Raw genomic sequence first — 16380 nt, 5'->3', positions numbered from 1 at the left:
GGTAATACTTATGAAAGAAACACAGCATTCAACACTTAAATTGTATCTATTATTTTTAGCTAAAATACTTAATTGCAAATTTCCATTTGAAAAGTTCTTTAAAATTTAAAGCCTTTTTTACATACATTTGCTATTTTTATGGTTGCAACAATTCTGTGAATGTAGGTAAAATAATTCCACTTTACGTATGACAAAATTAAAGTAAAAAATGCCTAAAGATCTTATTCAAAATCAAATGGCTAAAAATGAAGGAGTCAGAACTACAACACAGTACCTTCCACGGCAGGGCAGGGCTGATATATAAGGCTGAGCAAATCATTGGTTGTAAAGGTAGTAGGACAGTGGGGAAAAAAGAAGCTGAACCCCAGCTTGCATTTCATTGACCAAATTTTGTTGTAGGCAAGAGGTTCCTCTGCCTAGGGAAGGGATTCATTTATTGTTCACAAGACACTGAACGCTAGCCAAGCTGTGCACCTGTGCAGCTATGTTTTCTCTAATTTGTATAAATTCATCTTATGAGGAAGATCTATTTATCTACTATAAATAGAGAAGTTAAATTTTATTGAGGATTAAACAATGATAAAATAGGCTCTTCCAATATCTACATTATGCCTATCAGAGTTCATCAAGTTTTGGACAAGGGAGTATTTAGTACTTTCTAAAATCTAAATGATCACATTCAAACCATAGCAGGATGTGTTCACTCAGTTGTTATAAAGTCTTCATTTAGTTCCTGTTTTGTGTTTTTTTTTTTGGAGGGAGTAGCTAATGGGAACATTTTTACACATGTCTACAATCAAAACAGTGTCAAAATGTAAACCTGCTCCATTTTACCAGATAATGTTTGCAGCAGGTATCTCAGATCCTCACTTTATCACCTTGGTTGACTATCATGACCCATATCAAACTGCCTTGTCAAAATGTAAGATGATAAACATTACAAAATTTCTTGGTAATTTTACCCCTCTTCATCATTGATTCTTTTCTAAGGGATGGGGTGCTGGCAGTATGATAAGGCTCAGAAATAGGGTGAGAATACACTTTTTGCATGATATTTAACAAAAAAATTTTAAATATCAAATCTTCATTTTTTAAACCAGCTAAAAAGGCCCCTAACATACTAATTTCCATTCTGACAAAACTAAACAGACATGACAGAATTTAGCATTTCTACCTTCTCAATATTTGTTCTACAATTGTTCAACTGAAAAATTTTTAAGGTATTGAACCTGAGACTAATAAGGAAGCAAATAAGCTTTTCCCAAAGAAAAGAAGTGAGGAATATTTATGTGTTGCATATTTTATTACATAGGAAAAGTTTAATCCTCTCTCTTAATGGAAAGCAACACTCCCATTACTACAGTACCTTAAATGGAGCCCCGAGTGAGAGAATCAGACAAAGCATTCATATGCTTCCCTTATGGATCTGTACCTGAGAAAGTTACAGTTCTCCTTACCTTTGGGCTCTTGTGCTTCATCATCACTATCTGAACTATCATTACTCACGATATGTTTTGCTGTAATATTTTCTGTGGAAAGAAAACAAAACAATTGAAGCATCTCAGATGTTAAAACGTATATGTAAATTGATTATAAGGAAATAATCTGGACAAAAAGCATAAAAAAGAGGTCTACTAGATTTATTATATGTACCAGCATTTTCAAATTTTTCATTAGAAAACAAAATTTTCCAGGATGGAAAAATTAAATTAATTAAAATTTTATTCCTTTATGATTTGCAGAGGATGATATTTCTATATCCTCAATCTGGTACACAGAGAAGCTTCTTCTTGTACCTAAAAAATGTAGCCATTTTTCTCAATTTTTATTGCTTTATGAGGTATTTTTGAAAGTAAAGTATAAAACCAAAATCTACAGGGAAGTTAGAGAAAAGAGGTTAGAAAGAATTGAAAGCAACTCATATGTTATCTTTTGATTTTCAATGACACTGAAATTCATTAGTTGAATTGCACCATAGGTGTCAAGAATCTATGCTACTTGTTGAGCCAGTTTACCAAGATGGCACTGTAATACACTCCAGGGTATTGTTCTCACACAGAATCTTTGAACAGCTAGCAAAAACTACCATAACCATGTTCCTCAAAACCCTAGAAAACAGTTAAACAGTTGCAGTAATTGGGCAAGTACTGAATGAGGAAAATGTATATTACGCTGATCCCTCCTCCACCTCTTCCAGCATGTTATGGAGCCAGCCTGTACTCCTATTATGTGTCCTTGGCCTTGTTCCAGAGGAGCAAAGTAACCCCAGTCCACATACTGCAGTAACTGTATGTCTGTGCCAATCTATCAGTTGGCAGCTGAAAGACTAAACCAGGAAACTCCTCTCTGGCTTGCTTTACCAGAACTTACCCTGCAGGCAGAGGCAGCTTGCAGACAATTTAAGCAGTGTAAGAAACAATTAAATCTAAGCACCTGGGGTAAAGGATTTCCTATTTTAAGACATAAAATACAATACCTCGGAAGGGAAGTCTATTTCATAGGGAGTAAAGGAGATATTCAAATTCCTGCAAATACAGGAATTCCTAAGCACACAAGCCAAGAAAAGACAGGCTCAGGAGAGACAGAGAGGACCTTCCAACTTCACATTTGCCTCGAGCTAATTTTCTTGATAGGAGCACTAAAGGAGAACATCACCCAATGCAGACCTGATTTTGAGAGGCTGTTAAGTGTTTTCTTTCATTAAATAATTTGCTTTTGTAGTTCCTGGCATCCAAGGAAATCTATGTTATATCACTGGCTGAATACAAACTTAAGGAGCAGACAGCTCAAGGACTGAATACCAGTTATTACTTTAAAATATAAAAATGTACAGTATATAACAAAAGAGTATGACAAAAAGAAATAAGAAATACATACAAAGAACAAGATAAAAATCCAGAGACCATGAACAAAAACACCAGCTTTGGACATGCCACACAAAGACGTTAAAAAACAATGATCCTCAATGTACTCAAGAAGATAAAGGAAAACACAAAAAAAAGAACAAAAGGATTCCAGGGAAAAATGAATGAACAATATGAGACTCTCAACAAAGAGACAGAAATTTTTAAAAGGAACCAAAAAGAAATACTGAAGCTGAAGATCACAATAACTGAAATGAAAAATTCCATAGAGAGCTTTAACAGCAGATTGGATCTGAAGAAGAAAAAACAGTGAACTCAAAAACAAAAACAATTAAAATGATTCAGGCTGAAGAAAAGAGAAAAAAGAATGGAAAAAAGTAGACATAGTGCAAGAGACGTGTGGAATACCATCAAGAGTACCAATACAAATATCATGAGATTCCCAAAAGGAGAAGAAAGAAAGGTACAGAAAGAATAATCAAAGAAATAATGATTGAAAACTTCCCAAATTTAATGAGATACCTGAATATATTTGTACAGTCAAGAAGCTGGACTAATCCCAAACAGGATAAACTCAAAGAGAACCATACCTACAAACACAGTAATCAAACTGATGAGTGCCAAGAATGAGAGACTCTGAAAGTGCAAGAGAAAAGCAACACGTTATATGCAAGGGAATCCTAATAAGATTATGTTCCAATTTCCCACCAGAAGCATAGAGGCAAAAAAGCAGCGGGATGGAATATTAATGTGGTGAAAGAAGACAACTTTCAGCAAAGAATGTTATATCCATCAAGTCTGTCTTTCAAAAACGAAGTAGAGATTAAGAAATTCCAAGATAAATAAAAGCTGAGGGAGGATGTCTCCTCTAGACCTGCCCTAAAAGCAATGCTAAAGACAGCTCCTCAGACTGACTAGAAAGGATACTAGACAGTGTATTCAAAGACCTTAAAGAAATAAAGACCCCTGGTAAAGGTAATAATTACACAGGTAGTTATAAAGGCCAGTTGGTAAAGGTAATTATATAGGCAGTTATAAAAGCCAGTAGTATTGGTTTGTGTCCTTTGGTATGTAACTTCACTTACTCTTAAAAGTGCTGAAATGAAAATGCATAAGATGCAATGACAAATCTATGATTTTGGTCATAGGATGTGTTAAGATATAAGTGGTAAAAAGCTCAAAAAAAATAGGGGAAGGAGAGGTATAGGAATAGTATGTATATATACTTATAGTTAAGTCGGTAACAAATCAAACATATAGTTATAGATGTGTTAAATTTAAGCTCCACAGTAACCACACAAGAAGTATATGAGAGGACTTCCTGGAAGATGGCGGCTTAGTAAGACGCGTGGATCTTAGTTTCTTCTCCAGGACAGCTACTAGGGGAGTAGAAACGATACAGAAAGCGCCCAAAGCCACAACAGAGATAAAAAAAGACAGCGTACCCCATCCTGGAACGGCTGGCTGACTGAGAGAAGCAGCTCGGGTGAGATCGCCGAGGCGCGCGGGCCTCTCCGGGCGGGGCGGCAAGCGGCCGGAGTTACTCCCTTCCCCCTTCCCGGGCCGGCTGGGAGAATTGGAGAGGCGGTCCCCTGAAACCAAGGTGGCTGGTGCCCACACCACGCGCAGCCCCCCGGACCAACTGAGAGAATTGGATCGGATATCCCCAGGTCGCGGAGAACGGTGACGGGTGGGGGAGGCCCCTTCCAAACCCGTGACTCCCGGGGAAGGTGCACTCTCTCGGGCAGGCCGCTGCCGCTGGCGTCCTCCCGTCACGCTTGTCGCCCAGGGCCGACTAGGAAATTCGGACGGGCTCTTTCCCGGGCTGCGGCGACCAGCAACCCTCCCTGCGTTCGGACCCCGGGCCGGCTCAAGCCGCTTCGGCTAGCAAATCCCCCGGACGGCGAGAGTTTTCCAAAGTTTAAGGTCCCACAGCACCTTTTACTGGTGGGACCCGCTGACAAACGTGTGCCACGAGCGCCACCTACTGGGCAGGATAAGAAAAACAGAACCCAGAGATTTCACAGAAAAATCTTCCAAACTTTTGGATCCAATACCCAGGGAAATCTGTCTAAATGCGCAGACGCCAACAGAAGATAATGAATCACGCTCAAATAATTGAAAATATGGCCCAGTCAAAGGAACAAACCAATAGTTCAAATGAGATACAGGAGCTGAGACAACTAATGCTAAATATACGAACAGAAATGGAAAACCTCTTCAAAAATGAAATCGATAAACTGAGGGAGGACATGAAGAAGACATGGGCTGAACATAAAGAAGAAATAGAAAAACTGAAAAAACAAATCACAGAACTTATGGAAGTGAAGGACAAAGTAGAAAAGATAGAAAAAACAATGGATACCTACAATGATAGATTCAAAGAGACAGAAGATAGAATTAGTGATTTGGAGGATGGAACATCTGAATTCCAAAAACAAACAGAAACTATCGGGAAAAGAATGGAAAAATTTGAACAGGGTATCAGGGAACTCAAGGACAATATGAACCGCACAAATATACGTGTTATGGGTGTCCCAGAAGGAGAAGAGAAGGGAAAAGGAGGAGAAAAACTAATGGAAGAAATTTTCACTGAAAATTTCCCAACTCTTATGAAAGACCTAAAATTACAGATCCAAGAAGTGCAGCGCACCCCAAAGAGATTAGACCCAAATAGGCGTTCTCTAAGACACTTACTAGTTAGAATGTCAGAGGTCAAAGAGAAAGAGAGGATCTTGAAAGCAGCAAGAGAAAAACAATCCATCACATACAAGGGAAATCCAATAAGACTATGTGTAGATTTCTCAGCAGAAACCATGGAGGCTAGAAGACAGTGGGATGATATATTTAAATTACTAAAAGAGAAAGACTGCCAACCAAGACTCCTATATCCAGCAAAATTGTCCTTCAAAAATGAGGGAGAAATTAAAACATTCTCAGACAAAAAGTCACTGAGAGAATTTGTGACCAAGAGACCAGCTCTGCAAGAAATACTAAAGGGAGGACTAGAGTCAGAACCAAAAAGACAGAAGAGAGAGGTGTGGAGAAGAGTGTAGAAAGAAGGAAAGTCAGATATGATATATATAATACAAAAGGCAAAATGGCAGAGGAAAATATTATCCAAACAGTAATAACACTAAATGTTAATGGACTGAATTCCCCAATCAAAAGACATAGATTGGCAGAATGGATTAAAAAACAGGATCCTTCTATATGCTGTCTACAGGAAACACATCTTAGACCCAAAGATAAACAGAGGTTGAAAGTGAAAGGTTGGGAAAAGATATTTCATGCAAATAACAACCAGAAAATAGCAGGAGTGGCTATACTAATATCCAACAAGTTAGACTTCAAATGTAAAACAGTTAAAAGAGACAAAGAAGGACACTATATACTAATAAAAGGAACAATTAAACAAGAAGACATAACAATCATAAATATTTATGCACCAAACCAGAATGCCCCAAAATACGTGAGGAATACACTGCAAACACTGAAAAGGGAAATAGACACAAATACCATAATAGTTGGAGACTTCAATTCCCCACTCTCATCAATGGACAGAACATCTAGACAGAGGATCAACAAAGAAATAGAGAATCTGAATATTACTATAAAGGAGCTAGACTTAACAGACATTTATAGGACATTACATCCCACAACAGCAGGATACACCTTTTTCTCAAGTGCTCATGGATCATTCTCAAAGATAGACCATATGCTGTGTCACAAAGCAAGTCTTAACAAATTTAAAAAGATTGAAATCATACACAACACTTTCTCGGATCATAAAGGAATGAAGTTGGAAATCAATAATAGGTGGAATGCCAGAAAATTCAGAAATACCTGGAGGCTCAACAACACACTCTTAAACAACGAGTGGGTCAAAGAAGAAATTGCAAGAGAAATTAGTAAATACCTCGAGGCAAATGAAAATGAAAACACAACATATCAAAACTTATGGGATGCAGCAAAGGCAGTGCTAAGAGGGAAATTTATTGCCCTAAATGCCTATATCAGAAAAGAAGAAAAGGCAAAAATGCAGGAATTAACTGTTCACTTGGAAGAACTGGAGAAAGAACAGCAAACTAATCCCAAAGCAAGCAAAAGGAAAGAAATAACAAAGATCAGAGCAGAAATAAATGAAATTGAAAATATGAAAACAGTAGAGAAAATCAATAAGACCAGAAGTTGGTTCTATGAGAAAATCAATAAGATTGATGGGCCCCTATCAAGATTGACAAAAAGAAGAAGAGAGAGGATGCAAATAAATAAGATCAGAAATGGAAGAGGAGACATAACTACTGACCTCACAGAAATAAAGGAGGTAATAACAGGATACTATGAACAACTTTACGCTAATAAATACAACAATTTAGATGAAATGGACAGGTTCCTGGAAAGACATGAACAACCAACTTTGACTCAAGAAGACATAGATGACCTCAACAAACCAATCACAAGTAAAGAAATTGAATTAGTCATTCAAAAGCTTCCTAAAAAGAAAAGTCCAGGACCAGATGGCTTCACATGTGAATTCTACCAAACGTTCCAGAAAGAATTAGTACCAATTCTCCTCAAACTCTTCAAAAAAATCGAAGTGGAGGGAAAACTGCCTAATTCATTCTATGAAGCCAACATCACCCTCATACCAAAACCAGGCAAAGATATTACAAAAAAAGAAAACTACAGACCAATCTCTCTAATGAATACAGATGCAAAAATCCTCAATAAAATTCTAGCAAATCGTATCCAACAACACATTAAAAGAATTATACATCATGACCAAGTAGGATTCATCCCAGGTATGCAAGGATGGTTCAACATAAGAAAATCAATTAATGTAATACACCATATCAACAAATCAAAGCAGAAAAATCACATGATCATCTCAATGGATGCAGAGAAGGCATTCAACAAGATTCAACATCCTTTCCTGTTGAAAACACTTCAAAAGATAGGAATACAAGGGAACTTCCTTAAAATGATAGAGGGAATATATGAAAAACCCACAGCTAATATCATCCTCAATGGGGAAAAATTGAAAACTTTCCCCCTAAGATCAGGAACAAGACAAGGATGTCCACTATCACCACTATTATTCAACATTGTGTTGGAGGTTCTAGCCAGAGCAATTAGACAAAAAAAAGAAATACAAGGCATCAAAATTGGAAAGGAAGAAGTAAAACTATCACTGTTTGCAGACGATATGATACTATACGTCGAAAACCCGGAAAAATCCACAACAAAACTACTAGAGCTAATAAATGAGTACAGCAAAGTAGCAGGTTACAAGATCAACATTCAAAAATTGGTAGCATTTCTATACACTAGTAATGAACAAGCTGAGGGGGGAATCAAGAAACAAATCCCATTTACAATTGCAACTAAAAGAATAAAATACCTAGGAATAAATTTAACTAAAGAGACAAAAAACCTGTATAAAGAAAACTACAAAAAACTGCTAAAAGAAATCACAGAAGACCTAAATAGATGGAAGGGCATACCGTGTTCATGGATTGGAAGACTAAATATAGTTAAGATGTCAATCCTACCTAAATTGATTTACAGATTCAATGCAATACCAATCAAAATCCCAACAACTTATTTTTCAGAAATAGAAAAACCAATAAGCAAATTTATCTGGAAGGGCAGGGTGCCCCAAATTGCTAAAAACATCTTGAGGAAAAAAAACGAAGCTGGAGGTCTCGCGCTGCCTGACTTTAAGGCATATTATGAAGCCACAGTGGTCAAAACAGCATGGTATTGGCATAAAGATAGATATATCGACCAATGGAATCGAATAGAGTGCTCAGATATAGACTCTCTCATCTATGGACATTTGATCTTTGATAAGGCAGTCAAGCCAACTCACCTGGGACAGAGCAGTCTCTTCAATAAATGGTGCCTAGAGAACTGGATATCCATATGTAAAAGAATGAAAGAAGACCCATCTCTCACACCCTATACAAAAGTTAACTCAAAATGGATCAAAGATCTAAACATTAGGTCTAAGACCATAAAACAGTTAGAGGAAAATGTTGGGAGATATCTTATGGATCTTACAAATGGAGGCGGTTTTATGGACCTTAAACCTAAAGCAAGAGCACTGAAGAAGGAAATAAATAAATGGGAACTCCTCAAAATTAAACACTTTTGTGCATCAAAGAACTTCATCAAGAAAGTAGAAAGACAGCCTACACAATGGGAGACAATATTTGGAAACAACATATCAGATAAAGGTCTAGTATCCAGAATTTATAAAGAGATTGTTCATCTCAACAACAAAAAGACAGCCAACCCAATTACAAAATGGGAAAAAGACTTGAACAGACACCTATCAGAAGAGGAAATACAAATGGCCAAAAGGCACATGAAGAGATGCTCAATGTCCCTGGCCATTAGAGAAATGCAAATCAAAACCACAATGAGATATCATCTCACATCCACCAGAATGGCCATTATCAACAAAACAGAAAATGACAAGTGCTGGAGAGGATGCGGAGAAAGAGGCACACTTATCCACTGTTGGTGGGAATGTCAAATGGTGCAACCACTGTGGAAGGCAGTTTGGCGGTTCCTCAAAAAGCTGAATATAGAATTGCCATACGACCCAGCAATACCATTGCTGGGAATATACTCAAAGGACTTAAGGGCAAAGACTCAAACGGACATTTGCACACCAATGTTTATAGCAGCGTTATTTACAATTGCAAAGAGATGGAAACAGCCGAAATCTCCATCAACAGAAGAGTGGCTAAACAAACTGTGGTATATACATACGATGGAATACTATGCAGCTTTAAGACAGGATAAACTTATGAAGCATGTAATAACATGGATGGACCTAGAGAACATTATGCTGAGTGAGTCTAGCCAAAAACTAAAGGACAAATACTGTATGGTCCCACTGATGTGAACAGACATTCGAGAATAAATTTGGAATATGTCCTTGATAACAGAGTCCAGCAGGAGGTAGAAACAGGGTAAGATAATGGCCAATTGGAGTTGAAGGGATACAGACGGTGTAACAGGACTAGATACAAAAACTCAAAAATGGACAGCACAATAATACCTAATTGTAAAGCAATCATGTTAAAACACTGAATGAAGCTGCATCTGAGCTATAGGTTTTTGTTTTGTTTTGTTTTGTTTTGTTTTGTTTTGATTTTACTATTATTACTTTTATTTTTTTTCTCTATATTAACATTCTATATCTTTTTCGGTTATGTTGCTAGTTCTTCTAAACCAATGCATATGTACTAAGAAATGATGATCATGCATCTATGTGATGATGTTAAGAATTAATGATTGCATATGTAGAATGGTATGATCTCTAAATGTTGGGTTAATTTCTTTTTTTCCTTAATTAAAAAAAAAAAAAAAGAGAAGGGATAATTGGAGCTGAAGGGATACAGACTGTACAACGGGACTGGATATAAAAACTCAGAAATGGACAGCACAATACTACCCAAGTGTAATGCAATTATGTTAAAACACTGAATGAAGCTGCATGTGAGGTATAGGTTTTTTGTTTTTGTTTTTGTTTTTTTTTTTCTTTATATTATTGTTTTAATTCTTATTCTGTTGTCTTTTTATTTCTTTTTCTAAATCGATGCAAATGTACTAAGAAATGATGAATATGCAACTATGTGATGTTATTAAGAATTACTGATTGTACATGTAGATTGGAATGATTTCTAATTGTTTTGTTAATTCTTTTTTTAATTAATAAAAACAAACAAACAAACAAACAAACAAACAAAAAAGAAGTATATGAAAAGTGAATATAGAAAAACAAATAAGAAGGGCTCAAAAATTACAAAACAGGGCAGTGCAATGGTGGCTTAGTGGCAGAATTCTCACCTGCCATCCCAAAGACCCGGGTTTGGTTCCCAGTGCTTGCCCATGCAAAAAAAAAGTTACAAAACAAAAAATCAAATAAATATGTAAGAAGAATTGTGTGACAAAGGAGGTTTAAGACTTACAGAGACAAAAATAACAGAAAGTCCTACATAATCAGTACTTTCTTTAAATGTAAATGTATTAAACTCTCCAGGCAAAGGTAGAAATAGGCAGAATGGATCAAAAAGCATGGCCCAATTATATGTTTGCGAAAGATGAGCCTTAAATTCAAAGACAAAAGTAGACAATGTGAAAGGATGGAAAAAATGTACCATGCAAATAGTAACCAAAAGAGAGCTGGGGAAGAAATGCTAAACTTAGATAAAATAGACTTTACATCAAAAATTGTTACAAGAGACAAAGCAGGCCACTACATACCTATAAATGGGTCAATTCAATGAGAAGACTTAACAATTATATATATATAATTGTTATATATATATATATTCATGTATGAATATATATATATATAACATATTCGTGAATATATATATATTCATGTATGCATATTTACATGTGTGTATCTAACAGCAGAGTTCCAAAATACGTAAAACAAATATTGACAGATCTGAAGGAAGAAATAGACAATCTACATTGAAAACAGGAGACCTCAGTATACCACTTTCAATAATGGAGGGATCATCTAGACAAAATATCAATAAGGAAATAGGAAGAATTGAATACTACTCTAAACCAACTAGATTTAACAGATGTACACAGAACACTTCACCCAACCACAGCGGAATACACATTCTTCTCTAGTTCACACAGTCCTTCTCCAGATTAGACCATTTGTGAAGTCAAAAAACAATCTCAATACATTTACATATATGGAAATAATACCATGTAACTTGTCTGACCAAAATGGAATGAAGCTAGAAATCAGTAACAGGGGGCGAAAATGGAAAATTCATAAATATGTGGAAATAACAAACTCTTAAACAACCAATGGGTCAAAGAAGAAACTAATAAGGGAAATTAGGAAATACCTTGAAAAGTGAAAACGCAGCATATTGAAACTTACAGGATTCAGAAAAGGCATTGTTGAGAGGAAAATTTATCTCTCTAAATGCTTACATTAAAAAAGAAGAAAGATATCAAATCAGAGACCTGATATCACAACTGGAGGATCTAGAAAACGTAAACCCAAAGCAAGCAGGAAGAAGGAAACAACAAAGATTCAGGTGGAAATCAATAAAGTAGAGAATAAAATAAGACAATAGAGAGAATCAAAAAAATCAAAAGTTGGTTTTTTGAAAGTATCGATAAAATTGGCAAACCTTTAGGTAAACTGACAAAGAGAAAAGAGAGAATACAGATAGCAAAAATTAGAAACGAAAGGGGACTACTGACCCCACAGAAATAGAAAGGATTGTAAGAGGATACCTGTGAACTAATAACACAGTCAACAAATTAGATAACTTAGATGAAATATACAAATTACTAGAAACACAAACTACCTACACTGACTCAAAAAGAAACAGAAGGTCAACAGTAACAAGCAGTAAGATTGAATCAGTAATCAAAAACCTCTTTTCCAAAGAAAGCCCAGGACCAGTTGGCTTCACTGGTGAATTTTACCAAACATTTCAAGAATTAACACCAATCCTGCTCAAACTCTTCCAAACAATTGAAGTTGAAGGAACACTTCCTAACTCATAGTATGAGGCCAACGCTATCTTAAAACAATTGCAGTTAAAGGCTCCCAAGAAAAGAAAACTATAAACCAATATCTCTTATAAATATAGACACAAAAATACTCACAAAATACTAGCAAATTGGAATGTGATAACACATTAAAAAGAATTATGCACCTCAATCAAGTTGGATTTATCCCAGTTATGCAAGGGTGGTTCAATGTAAGAAAATCAACTCATGTAATAAACATTACATTAATAGAATGAAGGGGAAAAAAAAACACATGTTCATCTAAATTTATTTAGAAAAAGCATTTGACAAAATCAAGAACTCTTTCTCCTTAAAAACATTTAGAAAACCAGGAACAGAAGGAATTTTCCTCAACATGATAAAGGGCCCATATGAAACACCCACAGTTAATGTCATATTCAATGGTGAATGAATGAAAGCTTTCCCTCTAAAATCAGGAACAAGGATGCCCACCATTACCACTTTTATTCAGTATTCTACAAGAAGTTCTAGCCAGGAAAATTAGGCAAGAAAAAAGAATTTTAAAATATCCAAATGCCTAGAATTGGGAATGATATTGTAATTCTGAACAGCTAAATGTAATACCCTGATACATTCCAAAGTATGTTGGGCAGTTAATTAAAAAATATTGGCAAAGTCCCTTGAAGGACAGGAGAAAAAATATGGAACTATTAAACTTCCCCATCTGGGAAATTCTTGATACTCTCTTAAACATTATAGACTCCCAAGTTAATAGACCAAGGCTTCAATCTTGAGGCTTATTCTTATGAAAACTTATTTCTGTAACAGGGAAGTTAAGTCTACCTATAATTATGCCTGAGAGTTACTTTCAGAGAACCTCTTTTGGTGCTGATATATGGCCTCTCTGTAAGCCCCACTCTACAAGTAAACTCATTATTTCCCACCACGCATCACTTTCAGGAGTGTAAGTCACCCTTGGCAATTGAGACATGACCCCCAGGCATGAGCCTGGCCCTGGCATCATGGGATCAACTATGCATACCTAACCAAAAGAGGTAAAAGAAATGTATCAGATTCGGTGTCATTGGCTAAGAGATTTCAATGTCAAGAGGCTATTCTGGAGGTTACACCTATGCAAGCTTCAGATAGATATTGTTAATTCTCGTAGTATGCCAATCTCCAACCACCAGTATTCATGAAAACTCTAAAGAATACTTAGGGCTGTATCTGAGGCTCTATAAATGCCTCACTCACTAAATTTATTTTTCAGAACTTAAAATTTCCAGATGGTTCCTATGACAGATACACCTTGAAACCCAGAGGCACCAGTTTCTCCAAGAACATCAACTGGTTATATCCCTCTATCCCATAATGTCGACACTCCTTTTCGACATGAAGAAGTCAGAATGGTGTAGTAGTTAGGTTCAGATGTAAGTGTGGCCAGGTGGTGGTGCCCAGTTGTTCTGTTGCTGTGAACTTAAATCATAAACATGTGAATTCCATCTATGGCTGATTACATCTGTTGTCAAATAAGGGGACTGCTTTCTGCCATAAGTGACATTTAATTCAATTAGCTGGAGGCTTAAAAGGAAGTGTTAGAAGAGAAAGAAGCAACCCAGCTCAATTCAGCACAGCTCAGCACAGGTCAGTCATTAGCTCAGAGCTCAGAGCTGACAGCCCAGATGTTTGGAGATGCAGAAAGGAAATGCCCCAGGGAAAGCCATTTGAACTTAGAAGCTGGGAAAGAAGGCCAGCAGATGTCACTGTTGCCTCCCACCTGCCAGAAAAACCCAAAGGAACTATAAATTTGTAACCAAATAAATAACCCCCTTATAAATGCCAATCCATCTCTGATTTATTTCATTCTTTCAGCCTTAGTAAACTAAAGAAATGGTCATTGCCCAAATATCCCTGAAGATTGGAAGAAGGATCAAGTGAGAGGAAGGAGCTGTAACAGAGAAAATAGGATTTCACAAATGATTGTGACTACTGAATCATTATATTGATATTGCTTGTTAGCTTCTAGTGTATTACACAATTGTAGAAATTGTGGAATCATAACCCTTGCCATATTTTGAAATTGACTCTATAACTACATTTAAATTGCACTTTGAAATTTAACATTTTTCTGCATATATGTTATATTTCACAATAAAAAATGTTAAAAATATTGTAAAGATATCCAAATAGGAAAGAGAAATAAAACTTTCTCTCTTTACAGATAGCATGATTCCATAGACAGAAAATCCAGAAAATCACAAGAAATATGCTAGAGCTAGTATGCAAATTCAGCAAGGTGGCAAGGTACAAGATCAACACAAAAAATCAGTAGTGTTTCTATACACTGGTAATGAACAAACTGAAGAGGAAATCAAGAAAAATTCATTCACAATAGCAACTAAAAGAATCAAATATCTAGGAATAAATCTAAACAAGGATGCAAAAAACTTGCATACATTGCTAGAAAATTAAAATCAAAGAAGCTCTGAATGAAAGGACTTTCTCTGTTCATGAAGTATATTTAGGTGTCAATTCTACCCAAATTGATTTATAGATTCAATGTAATCCCAATAGAAGTTCAAACAGCCTTCTTTTCAAAACTGGAAAAGCCAACCATCAAATCTGTATGGAAGGGTAAGGTGTTCCAGATAACCAAAACCATCCTGAAAAATAAGAATGGATTAGAGGCCTCATACTTCTCAATCTCAAAACTTATTATAAAGTGAGAGTAATCAAAACAGCATGGTGTTGGTGCAAAGACAGAATAAACCCTCACGTTTATGGCCAATTGATTCTGACAAGGGTGTCAAGTCTACTCAATGGAGAAAGAATAGTCCCTTCAACAAATGGTGTTGGGAATACTGGATATCCCTTTTCAAAAGAATGAAGGTGGACTCTACTTCACACCATATGCAAAACTTAAATCACAATGGACCAAAGACCTAAATGAAAGAACCAAACTATAAAACTCTGAGCAGAAAACATAGGGAAGTACCTTGAGGACTTTGTGTTTGGCAATGGTTTCTTAGTCTTTACAACAAAAGCACAAACAACAAATGAAAAAACAATAGTAAACAGGACTTCATCAAAATTAAAACCCAGTTTGCATCATAGGATTTTATCATGACTATAAAAAGACAACCCATGGGTGCACGGGCAGTTCAGTGGTTAGAATGCCCGCCTTTCATGCTGGAGACCCAGGCTCAATTCCCGGACCATGTACCCCCCCAAAAAAAGACAACCTACACAATGACAGAAAATATTTGGAACCACATATCCGATATGGATATCTACAGTATATAAAGAAATCCCATCATTCAACAACAAAAAAGAAAAACAATCCAATTAAAAATTGAGCAAATGTATTAAATAGCCATTTCTCAATAAATAAATAAATAAACTGTCAATAAAGACATGAAAAGATGCCCATCATCTTTAGTTGAAATTGAAGAAACGCAATTTAAAACTATGAGATTCAATTTCATGTCCGATAGAAAAGCTACTGTTTTAAAAAACAAACAGAAACAGAAAATAACATGTATTGGCGAGTATGTGAAGAAATAGGAACATTCATTAATTGTTGGTGGGGATATAAAATGGTGCAACTGCTATGGAGCAAAATTTGACAGTTTCTCAGAATTTTAAGCATAGAGTAACCATATAACCTGAAAATAACCAGTTCTAGGTAAAATTCCAAAGGAAATGAAAGCAGGGATGTGAACAGATATTTGCACATAGATGTTCATGGTAGCAGTATTCGCAAAAGATAGAAGCAAACTAAGCGTCCATCAACAGATGAATTGATAAACAAAATGTAATATACACACAATGGAATATTATTCATTGTGTAAAAAGGAATGAAGTTCTGATATATGCAACAACAAAGATGAATCTTGAAATCATGTTGAGTGAAATAAGCCAGACACAAAAGGATAAATGTTGCATGATCTCATTGATGTGAAATAATTAGAATTTCAAATTC

The 16380-nt window shown here is 35.9% G+C and overlaps 1 protein-coding gene across 3 annotated transcripts in view; it reads right to left on the bottom strand.

Annotated features, from left to right (window-relative positions):
• The window catches only part of PLA2G4A (phospholipase A2 group IVA), a 147873-nt gene that overhangs the window by 28851 nt on the left and 102642 nt on the right, over nt 1-16380 (bottom strand). For all 3 annotated transcript variants that reach the window (XM_077157263.1, XM_077157265.1, XM_077157264.1), the window contains one exon: nt 1458-1529. In XM_077157263.1, the coding sequence (XP_077013378.1) occupies nt 1458-1529 (72 nt within the window). The remainder of the gene's footprint in view (nt 1-1457; nt 1530-16380) is intronic.

Source organism: Tamandua tetradactyla, chromosome 4 (genome assembly GCF_023851605.1).
Source record: "Tamandua tetradactyla isolate mTamTet1 chromosome 4, mTamTet1.pri, whole genome shotgun sequence".
Lineage (NCBI taxonomy): Eukaryota > Metazoa > Chordata > Mammalia > Pilosa > Myrmecophagidae > Tamandua > Tamandua tetradactyla.
This window is presented reverse-complemented; position numbering and strand designations above follow the sequence as displayed.